A 12,428-nucleotide genomic window follows, 5' to 3' on the forward strand; every position below is an offset into this window, starting at 1 on the left:
CTGAAGTAAGCTCCAGGCTCTGAGCTATAGCAGAGAGCCTGATGTGGGGCTCTAAACCACGAATGTAAGATCATGACTTGAGCCAAAGTCGGATGCTCAACCGAGCCATCCAGGCATCACCTCAAAAACTAATTTTTAAGACATCTTTATATAACTTGTTTATATACACTCTCTCACCTCCAGCCCAGTATTAACAACTAGGTATATACCTTTTTTTTTTTTTGATGATATACTGATGAAAATATTTATGTATGTATAAGGTGATTGGTAATATTTTATAATATTGATCTCATATTGTATACTCTTCTGTGACTCAGATTTTTCACACGTAACTTAACAATACAAACAACCACAAGTCCACTGAACTAAATATAACTAGTTGTTCTCAATAATTGCATAATCTATGAAATGGCTAGACCACGATTTACTTAACCATTCCTTTACAGATGAACATTCATATGATCTCAAACTTTTTTGCTAATATAGCCAGTACTGTGAAAAAACTCCTTCTATAATATCCTTAGTGTACAGAGTACTTAATTTCTATGGCACAAATTCCTCAAAGTGGAACTGATTGGTGAAAGGGTATATGCACTTATATTTTAACAAATATCTTTCCATGAAGGCTATAATTCACATTTCTACTACCGATAGGAGTACTGTTCTCCCTAATCCCCTTCTGAAAGGTTAAATGTAATATCTCATTATTACTTTAATTTGCATTTCTGTGACTGTAAGTAAGGAGACCATCTTTCCAAATAATTATTGACCCTTTGGATTTGTTCTTCAATTTTCTATCAGGTTTTTTATCTTTTTCATACCAATTTGTAAGAGCTCTTTATACATCAATTCATATGCTTTTGTAATTACTTTTGCCCAGCTTATATTAATTTTATTCATGGAATCTTTTTCTATAAAAAAATAAAAATTTTCAAACATTCAAATACACAGTTTTTTAGTTTTCAGATTTCTTTTCTTTAAATTTTTAAATTTTTTTAAAAAATTTATTTATTTCTGAGAGAGAGAGAGAGAGAGAGGGAGAGAGAGCGTGAGCAGGAGAGGGTCAGGGAGAGAAAGAGATAGATACAGAATTGGAAGCAGGCTCTAGGCTCTGAGCTAGCCGTCAGCACAGAGCCGGACGGGGACTTGAAACCACGAACCGTGTGATCATGACCTGAGCCGAAGTTGGACACTTAACTGACTGAGCTACCCAGGTGCCCCTCAGATTTCCTTCCTTATATAAAGGGTCTCCTCAGGGGCACCTGGGTGGCTCAGTCAGTGAGTGTCCGACTTTGGCTCAGGTCATAGTTGCATAGTACATAAGTTTGAATCCCCCATGGGGTTCACCGCTGTCAGTACAGAGCCCGTTTGGAATCCTCTGTCCGCCTCTTTTTCTGCCTCTCCCTGCTCATGCTCTCTCTTTCTCAAAAATAAATTAGAAAACATTAAGAACAAACAAACAAAGGTCTTCTCAACCCTTAAGCTATACATTAGCTTTCTAGATTTTTTTTATACTTTAAAGCCTTTTAAAAAATATTTAAAAAAAAGTTGGGTGAAATAGGGTTCCAATTTCTTACAGCAATACTGTGACTAAAAGTAATTCCATATCCCTTTCCTGTCACTGGGATAAGAATGGGCAAGTAGCTGATCAATGGACATGAGGAAAAATGCAGTGGGAGACTTCTGGAAAAAACTTTATTTTTCCCAAGATAGGGCTAAAGATCAGTTTTCATTTTGGATAATTATATCTGGATGTAATTGTTGAGAAACTTTAGTCATCTTTTTTTTAAAAACATTTATTTTTGAGAGAGAGAGAGACAGAGCACAAGTCGGGGAGGGGCAGAGTGGGGGAGACACAGAATCCGAAGCAGGTTCCAGGCCCTTAGCTGTCAGAACAGAGCCCGATGTGGGGCTTGAACCTACCAACCGTGAGATCATGACCTGAGCCAAAGTCAGACCTTTAACCGACTGAGTCAACCAGGTGCCCTGTAGTCATCTTTCTAGAAGTCTAATTATGAAGCTAACATTCAGGATGATAGAGTAGAGACATGGAAAGAACCTGGTTTTGGAAAACATAATAAAATCACTAAGTATGCCAAATCTGAAGCCCTTCCTACCTCTGGGCTTCCCATTAATGTGATATGAATTTCCTTATTATTAAATCCAGTTTTATTCAGGGTTCCTATCAGCTTACAGCCCAAATAATCCTGCTATACCATTTCTGTTGTAGTTAAATTCCTATATATCCTGAGATCTAATTTTGAGCTTTAGCCTGATACACTTCTCTATTTGTTTATTCCTTTGTACTACCCTATAGTTTCATTTACAATGGTTTTGAAGTAATGTTTCCTTATTTGGAAAAGCAAGTCTTCCATCCCCCACCACAATCTTTTTCCACAAAGTTTTGGCCACTCTCAAGTGCTTATTCTTTCATAGTGAATTTTTCTTAGAAGTTTCTTCTTAGAATGGAAAAAATAGAACATGGAAAAAATTTGATGCGCACGCTGAATATTACAAGGGCTTTTAAGGATTATCTGTAAACAAAACACAGTAAGATATTTTAATTGAGCCATTTACTTATGGTTTCCTTGACCAATTGATATTTCACATTTCTGACAAAAGAGAACAATCATACAGTAATCAGAACAGTATGTCTTCTTTAGCTGATTGAAGAACCACCCACCAAAATATGAGAATTCTCCCACTTAATGATCTCCCATGCAGACTATGTAGCTCAGAGTAGTAAATGCTGAAAATCTAGAGAAGTGTTGACTTATACATTTCATTCTGTAAAATCAAAATTCAGCAACTTTGGTGGGAAATTCTTTCCTAATTTATCAAAGAGAATAGTTATACTTAATACCTGAAATAATCCATTTCATATGTTAAAACTCAGTGTCTCTCTACATAACACTTTCAAATCATTCAAAATATTGGTTCCCTGCAGGGAATATACCTTTCCTCCCCAAGTCTCAATTTGCCCCTATCTACTGGGTTCTTTCTTCCTCTTGTATGTTTACACTACTGTTGGTATTTTAAAACTCTCCCATGACTTCGCCAACCACTGTCTTATTTCTCTTTTATTTGCCAAATTTCGACAGGCACTGGTATCTACTAACTACCTCAGTTTCCTCTCCAGATGCAGCTTGAATGGAATAGAAAAAGCACTGATCTTGAAGGAAGAAACAGCACCTATGTAATTCACTAGCTGTACCACCTTGAATAACTAGATGAACCTCTATAAACCCAATCTGCTTCCCTATGTGTTAAATGGAAATAATAATACCTACTTCAAACGTTTTCTGTAAGAATTTGAGAATGTTTAAATTTGAGAAGTTATTAAATGTTTTATTAAAAGCTATTAAATGTTTAAATTCTGTAAGAATTTGAGAAAAGTTAGTAAATGTTCTTTCCTCACTAAAGTTTGTACTTTATCTTCTACTGTAATTTATTTTTTTAAAGATCCCTGTTAATTACTCCCTTCTTGCAACTCATCTATCCAAACCTTGTGCTTTTCTGTTTTTCCTGCTATTCCCACCAATCATCTCTTTCCTTTATAGTGGACACTTCCAAATACTCAAATCTTGGCTACCTTTTGCTATGCTTTCTCCTTCAGAAAACAGACTCTTCTTAGTGCTTTCGTGATCACCTCTATGCTAATAATGCTCAACCCACCTCCTCTGTCCCAGTTCTATTTTCCTTTCTCAACTCCAGTTTTACGTGTCTACCTCACTATATACACTTTCCTCATTACACATATGATCTCTAAGCTCTCAATCATCACCTTCCAGATGAAAATGTACATCTGTTTTTGCCCTTGGCTTCTCAAATATCCAGGGTGATCCTTTTTGGATTACTTTAGAAATAGGATTAAAGAGGAAAAAATAAGAATATGAAAAAGAAAAGGAAGACCTATAGTGCAACAAACTTACAGTTCTACCTGTTGGGCCTATTATACCTTCTTTGCCAAAGGGGCCAGTGTTTCCCTGTTGGGGTAAAAGAACAGTCAGTCAGTCTCACTGCCAGTATAATGTAGAAAAATTCTAGAAAATTCCTTCTGCAATGGTAAAATAGTCCATAATTTTTATTACAACATCTTATAGTATCAGGAGAAATCATAATACTTTTGATTTGTAGTCTGTGACACAATTCTGTACATTATAGATTCCTATCAGGAGAATTACATCTGTAGAATTTCTAACAAACATAAATCAGCCTTTAGTTTTCATGTGGTGATATCTTCAATGATGCCATTTTTCATGTGGGTCATTACATAACAAATGCAATTACTTTACATAAAAAGACTATATAGAATGAGAAACAAAATTTCGAAAAGCTCTTTTTACAGATGTTGAAGGAGATGTCTCAGTAACATGCAGCATGCCACTGACAGAAAGTATGGGAAGGAAACACAGAGCATCATATGTGACCAACTTCAGTTTCTCCATCTGTTACATAAGATTGCATACTTCATAGGGCCATTGTGAGAATTAAATGAGAAAAATGATTTTGAAACTGGAAGCTTTTATTGATTATGAAGATCACCTTGAATAAGCCCAATCTAGTCAACTCCTTACAAACTAAATATGGAACGCATCTTTTTTTTTTTTTTAAACTGAAGTATAACTCGCATACAATGTTCTATTAGTTTCAGGTGTACGTCACAGTAATTCAATGTTTTTATACATTATAAAATGATCCTCACAATAAGTCTGGTCATCACCTGCTACCATACAGAGGCTATTACAATTACTGACGACATTTCCTATTCTGTACATTCCATCCCCAAGATGTACTTACTTTATAACTGGAAGTTTATAACTCTTAATTCCCCTCACCTGTTTTGCCTGCTCCCCAACTCCTCCTCTCCTCTGGTAACCAAGAGTTTGTTTCCATATATCTATGTGTCTTTTTCAGCTTTGTTTTGTTGCTTTTATTTTTTAGATTTCATATATAAATAAGATCATACTGTATTTTCCTTTCTTTGTCTGACTTACCACTTCTTTATGAATACAAAATACCTGTTTTAGTTATTTTCCCTCAACCTCCATGCCCAATCCCACTGGCAGCAAATTTCAGTCTGGCTCACACTTAACCTGACACTTAAATGCAGATATCTAATAGGATTACTCTTCGTCCAACTTCTGCTAAGGTGAAGAAAATACTATCAATTGAAATCATTATGTCATGGAGTCTATCAATAGATGGACTAGAATGAGCCTAGAAAGACAGAAATTAGCTGGTACTATAAAAGTAAATCTAATGAAATCACTTTTAAACTCAAATATTGACTTTAAGTGATAATTTATAAATATGGTACCTAAATTTCAAAGACCCCCAATCAAATAAAGAGAGTTGATTTCCTAACCTAATCAAATATAAGCCCTAGACTGGTTTATAACTGGAAAAAAGTCAACAAAGCTTTAATTTAATGAACTTGACTGTGATCAAACTCTTTAGAATGATGATTTGTTAGAAGAATGGAGAGGTATACATGAACTCTAGAAAAGAAAGACCAAAACAGAAAAAAAAAAAAAAATTGTCTGTTTATTGAAATGTGTCCAAAAGATGAGGTGTTATGATTTTATTTTATTTTTTTTTATTTTTTTTTAATGTTTTATTTATTTCTAGGAGAGAGAGAGAGAGAGACAACGTGAGCAGGGTAGGGTCAGAGAGAGAGGGAGTCACAGACTGAAACAGGCTCCAGGTTCTGAGCTGGCAGTCAGCACAGAGCCCGACGCGGGGCTCGAACCCACGAACCGCGAGATCATGACCTAAGCGAAAGTCGGACGCTTAACCGACTAAGCCACCCAGGCGCCCCGAGGTGTTATGATTTTAATAGTTGGTACCAGTTAACTACATAAATACATCTTTGAAATGGAGGGCAATTAATCCAGATTTCCTACTTCAGTTGATTTATTTAATCAAGTATTTATTGTTTATTGAGCAAGAACTAGCTACTTGGCCACCTAATGTCCATTCTATATTCTAATTATGCAACTAGCAAGCAACTTTGTAACATATTATTTGGTCATTCAGCTGTGGATTAAAATTTTGGTTCTTCTACTTGCCACACATGGCCTTGAGCAAATTACCATTCAGAGACTTCATTTGCCCACTTGAAAAATGGGGATAATAGCATCTCTCACAGTATTTTTATGAGGATTAAATGATATAAATAGGGTCACAAACTGAACACTGGTACATAAGAGTTTTTTTGCTAAATATTAACCTATCATGACTTTCACTTGTCTCTATAATGACTTAATAAGAGATGTCTGCACTTATCAGTTAGTATTTGTAAGCAGTTACCACAACTTTACTATTGGTGAACTGATAAAATTTCTGGAGCTGCGAAGCAGTAGAGGCTCAGACCCTGGCCAACAGAGACCCAGAACTTTGTAAAATTCAGATTAGAGCAGATGCTAGGCAGGCAGCCGACTTCTCTTTGAATAGCAAGAAAGGATTAATTGAGAACTTAATAAAACTAGAATGAATGGATTTAATTAGTAGAGAAATTAACATATATAAGAACTTCAAAGCGATATTTATTATACAGAAGCCTGCCCACGTGTAACTCACCTGTGGATAATCAAGAGGAGGGTTTTATTTTTTATTTTTTTAAGATACCTTTTTAAAATTTATTTTTAATTGTGGTCAAATACACCATAAAATTTACCATCTCAGGGGCACATGGGTGGCTCAGTCAGTTAAGCGGCCGACTTCGGCTCAAATCTTGATCCTGTGGTTTATGGGTTCAAGCTCAGGCATCTGTCATTGCAAAGCCCACTTAGGATCTCTGTCCCCCTCTCTCTCTGCACCTCCCCTACTCCCTCTCCCTCTTTCAAAAATAAATAACCATTCAAAAAATTACCATCTTAATGGTTTTTTAAATGGTTATTTATTTTTGAGAGACAGAGATTGAGAGCACAAGCTGGGGAAGGATCTGATACGGGACTCAAACTCATGAGCCATGAGATCACGACCTGAGCCAAAGTCATGCTTAACTGAGTGAACCACGCAGCCACCCCCCATCTTAGCCATTTTTGAGTGTACAGTTCAATGGCATTAAGTATATTCACCATGGTTGTGCAACCCTCCACACCATTCACCTCCAGAACTTTTCTCATCTTGTAAAACTGAAACTCTGTACTTTTGAAAAATAACTCCCTTTCTCCCCTTCCTCCAAACCTCCGGCAACTGTCATTTTATCTTCTATCTCTATTAGTTTGACTACTCTGGGTACTTCATATTGTGGAAGGATATAATATTTGTCCTTTTGTGACTGACTTCTCTTACTTAGCCTAAGTTCTTCGAGGTTCATACACACTGTAGCATGGGTCAGAGGTTCCTGCCTTTGTAGGACTGAGTAATATGCCACTGTATGTATACACCACAGTTGGTTTTCCACTCATCTGTCAATGGACTCTTGGCTTGCTTCCACCTTTGACTATTGTGAATAATACAACCATGAAGATGAGTGTGCAGATATCTCTTTGAGGTCCTGCTTCCAATTCTTCTGGGTGTATCTAAGAGGAGGGCTTTATATAAAAGCCCCAATTTTCCACAGTTCTTCAGAAATCATAAAAATAATGAATGAATTTGCACCTGAAGAAATGCTGAGGAGGGTCTTTAAACAAACACTTCCCATGACAATACCGACCTTTGCATTACCGACAGGATTTATTTTAGGAGTTGGGGAAGGAGTGCAGGATTTCAAAAATTTGACTTTTCATTTACTATTTTGTGCAAGGCAGTGGTTTTCAGCTGTAAGGTTTTCCAAGATTCCTTTCTCCTCCTTCTGGGGCACTTTCCTTCCTCCTTCGGCTCCCTTCACCCTGGCCCTAGTAGCTGCTGTTGGCCAGGGGGCGCCACTGCTGCGGGCAAGCCACGATCTGATGTTGTACAGCTTTTTTAATTTCAATTTTATACATCATCTCATCAATTAGGAGACTGTGGTTAATAGAAACAAAAACAAAACCAAAAGGCAAAAGACACACCAACAAAAACAGGTAGCTGCTGACAGCTAATCTGTCCCTATTTATATTTGCTATAGTTTGCAATTCCAAGCACTGGCCAGCCAGTTGGAATTCTTCAGACCCTAATCTTTCCAACTCTTTAAGCAGTTCCTCATCACTTCCTAGGGATACCCACCCCTGCACTGGGGAAACATCAGTATTGGGAAATATTTTTCAAACTGTGGTGTGAGGAGCTCTGCTCAGAGGCAAGCCTCCTCCACATGGTGCACAGGGGTGGTCTCTGCTCTCTGGTTGTTCTCAAGCTTATAACTAAATGAAGCTTATTTTTTGTTCCTAGTGTGAGTTAATAAATACATTATCCGGTGTCAACATTAATATGGTTACTCTGTGGGATCCTTTGCTCAAATTAATATATGAACTGAAAAAGGCTCAGAACCTTTGCATGTGATCTAATGGGTTTCTATTTAAAAAGTCATTTTCTTAAGTTATTAATTTGGAGCATATCAATTTTAGAGTTCTTAATGCTGATTCCTACAATTGGCAAAGAATCACAATTTCCGGGCAGGTACAATGACTTTATACTCACTCTCTGTCCCACAGGACCTTTAGGACCTGATATTCCAACTATGCCAGCGTCTCCCTCGGGACCCTAAAAATATAATAAAAATAAAAAGTCGAAGTCTTTAACTCTGTATGGACATGTTGCAAGTGCAATGATCTTGTAACAATCAATTAAGAGTTGGCTCTGAAAAACTGGAATGTTAATGGAGATGCATGCTGAGTACTTTGGAGGAACTGTGCGAAAGTGTGCAACTGACTTTGAAGTACACCAGAGTGACGTGCGAGTGGGAGGGAGGGGCAGGAAGACACATGATAAAGCACGTGGAGTAGACAGCTATGGTAGACTCTAGGTAACTCATATGTGGGTTTTCACTCATTCTCTCAACTTCTGCTGTATGTTTGAAAACTCTCACAATAAAATGTTTAGGAAAGTGGAATATGAGGGGGCCAGAAGCAAATTATTCAATAAAATTGGTGGGGAAATCTACGGCTACACAAATTTTAAATTAACATGTTCAAAATGTAAATATATAACTCTGTATGAACTGAATTTTTACAGATTAAGATATACAACAATTCAAGTCAGAGACTAAACATTGGTATTTCAACATCTTCTGGATGAATAGCAGAAAACATGTGAACGTACCCTGGGGCCTGGGAATCCTTGGAAACCTGTCAGACCTTGGACACCATGTTCTCCCTGCAATGTGAATAGATATGATGATCATTATTGTGCAACGTGGCCTGGTCTGTAGAAAAATAATACTTAGTGAATTTCTGAGTTGGCACATACAGGCTGCCCTTTCAGGCCAGGCTCTCCACGTGGTCCTTGATCACCTTGTGCTCCTCGGTGACCTCTTTTACCTTGAATTCCAGGCTGACCAGGTAGTCCTCGTTCACCCTATGGACAAAAAAAGAAAGGTGATCTTGACTTTAGAATCTACCAACATATTGGTCTATCCTTAGGTATATCTAGTACAGGGCACTGAGGAGATCAAATTCCACATTTTTTCCACATAAGTAATATTTGATTATAATGAACAACAAGTATAGCAGTGGGGAAAGCAAATTCCAGGGATTGTGGTCATAAGTGTGGAAAGAAGAGGGAAGGGGATGCCTAAAATCTAGAAGGAAGACAGTGGGGCTTATGAGGGAACGGTGAATGTGTGATGTGTGTGTGGGTTGTATATTACATATGATGGAATGTGCACTGTATTTGAGTTGGTGTTACTTTGCTGTGTTCTCGTCACCATACAGAGATGATTCAGCTGATACCAGAAACAGCAGATTCTCCTGAAGTGTGAAACCTGGTTTTTGCCATGGTTGTCTTTTCAATCCTATCATTAAGAAATTTCCATTACCAGGGCACCTGGGTGGCACAGTCAGTTAAGCATCTGACTTTGTCTCAGGTCGTGATCTCATGCTTCATGGGTTCCAGCCCCGCATCAGGCTCTGTGTTGACATCTCAGAGCCTGGAGCCTGTTTCAGATTCTGTGTCTTCCTCTCTCTCTGCTCCTTCTCCATTCACGCTTGCTCTCTCTCTCTCATAAATAAACATTAAAAAAATTTTTTTAAAAAGAAATGTACATTAGCTGTTTCTCATGGTTCCTTTGATATAAATTCCCTTTATCTCCTTTAAAATTCTACTTTAATGGTATACTTAATCACCCTTCTTTTACTTGCAAAAGTTAAGTCTTTTCTAAATTTATTTTTATTTTGTTTTTCAAATGAAAGTTGAAATATCTTTCACACCATTTCTAACAACAAGAATCAGGTGAGGTTTGCAGATAGGTTAATGTAAAATGATGCTGGAAGACTTTGATCAAAGATTCTTTAAGATTAGCAAATTATCTTTCACTGTCTGGAGACAAAGATACAGCTTTGGGTCTTGACAAATAGGGATCCTTTTATTTGCAGATTCACATGTTAAAGAGAGGAAATCTTACTTCTTTTCCTAGTTTTAGCATTTGCTCAACTACTTTGAATTTTAGTGGAAAGGGATGGGTCATTTCCAGTTTATCCATATGGATCAGAATACCTGAACATGCTTTAGAAGTGGTACTATGAAAATCAAATGAAGAGGTGATAATGATGACAATGCCAACATCTCAATCCTAGGCTATTTTATGCATTGCTTCAGACACTGGACTATCTCTTGGTTGTCTGGGTCAGTTCTGCACTGAGGTAGCTCTCAAACAGGTTTTGTTTGGAAAGCCTATTGGCATGTAACAATACTCCATTCAATGAATGTTAATTCAGTATTTCATTATGATCACTTTGACTCTATGAAATAAGCTCTGCTCTTATTGGATTTATAAATTGGTTGGTAAGGCTAAGACTCAGGGGAATAGGAAGTGTATCTAAGAAAGTATGGATCTGGAAGTAAGTAAGATTTCTCTTTTTTTAGAGGAGAAGGTAGATGACAGAGTGAGAAAAAGAAACAGAATGAGTCAAACGGCATTTTATAAAAATGCTTACTTATTTTTGAGAGACAGAGTATGAGTGGGAGAGGGGCAGAGACAGAGGGAAACACAGAAACTGAAGTGGGCTCCAGGTTCTGAGCTGTCAGTACAGAGTCCAACACGGGGCTTGAACTCACAGACTGTGAGATCTTGACCTGAGCTGAAGACAGACACCCAACAGACTGAGCTGCTCAGGGGTCCCAAAGGGCTTTTTTTTTTTTTTTTTTTTTCAAGCATTGGCTGTCCTGGGTTGATGAGTTGTTCTGGCAAATCACATGCACTGTGGTTATCACAGGAGATGAGTATGACGAGGCCACATACTATTTCTCCTAATGTGTTTTTATTCTTGGTCAAATTTATTAAAAATGATTAATCTTACCATCCTGTGATTTAGCCAAGGAACTAAGATACAATAAAGATGTTAGTAGTGCTGCTCATTGATCAGAAGAAAATGTTAAAGTACCTTTGGGCCCGGAACCCCTGGGCTTCCTGGAAGGCCTGATGACCCCTTGACTCCTCGAGGACCCGGAGACCCAGCCAGTCCTGCTCCTCCTGGGCTGCCTCTGGTGCCCTAAATCACATAGGTAAGAAATAAAAATTGGGGTGTTTCTTAAAAATCCATCCAGAGGCTCAGTAAACGTAAGAGACATTGGTGTTCTGAAAGGCTACTGTTGACACACTGCCCAGGTTTGAGAGTTATCCTGGGCTTCTTTCCCAAATAAGTGAAATATTTAAGTAATGTGTTTACCTGCCTAAAGTCTCTAATTATAGTTAAAATAATTGTCTGAGGTATTTCAAATGAAAATACAGAGGCAGTACAGTCTGTCAGTACCTTCTGACTTAAATAGCCTAGGTGTAAAGTATGTTCGTTGTATTCTAACTTTCTGTATTATATCTGGGTATGCATGACAACTCTAATAACTGATTAATGTTTCCTTACGAAAAATATTCCATGGATATTAACCAGACTTACTGTGGTGATCATTTTCTCAATATATTCACATATCGGATCATTATATGCCTGAAACTAATATATGTTGTATGCATGAAACTAATATAATGCCCTATGTCATTTATATCTCAATTTTAAAAAAAGGATTAAAAAGATTTTTTTAGAGTTTCTGAGTGGTTCATTTGTTAACCCAGCAAGGAAAGTCACCTAGTGATATGACTTATATCATGTGCCCACAGTAAGCTTGTTTAAGATTGTTAGTCTCTTGGCAAGAGTGATGGCCTGAAATGTTGAAGACATTGGAGCAGCATCACTAGCCAATTTAAAAACAAGGCAAATGCTTTTGAGTGGTTTTCCCTGCCTCTTGATGAACTGATAGATTGTCAGTAATACAACTCGGTTGTTTATTTGGGGAGTCAATGCTGTGTTGAAGTGACTGAAGAATTAACGTATATGAACAGTTTGTAATGGACT

The 12,428-nt window shown here is 37.4% G+C and overlaps 1 protein-coding gene across 1 annotated transcript in view; it reads right to left on the reverse strand.

Moving 5' to 3' along the window:
* The window catches only part of COL24A1 (collagen type XXIV alpha 1 chain), a 374,970-nt gene that overhangs the window by 36,270 nt on the left and 326,272 nt on the right, over positions 1-12,428 (reverse strand). Inside the window, exons 48-52 of the mRNA XM_077771041.1 lie at positions 11,466-11,573; positions 9,334-9,441; positions 9,187-9,240; positions 8,566-8,628; positions 3,933-3,986 (exon numbers count right to left, since the gene is read on the reverse strand). Of these exons, the coding sequence (XP_077627167.1) occupies positions 3,933-3,986; positions 8,566-8,628; positions 9,187-9,240; positions 9,334-9,441; positions 11,466-11,573 (387 nt within the window). The remainder of the gene's footprint in view (positions 1-3,932; positions 3,987-8,565; positions 8,629-9,186; positions 9,241-9,333; positions 9,442-11,465; positions 11,574-12,428) is intronic.

Source organism: Crocuta crocuta, unplaced genomic scaffold (assembly GCF_008692635.1).
Source record: "Crocuta crocuta isolate KB4526 unplaced genomic scaffold, BGI_CrCroc_1.0 scaffold125, whole genome shotgun sequence".
In the NCBI taxonomy this organism is placed as follows: Eukaryota; Metazoa; Chordata; class Mammalia; order Carnivora; family Hyaenidae; genus Crocuta; species Crocuta crocuta.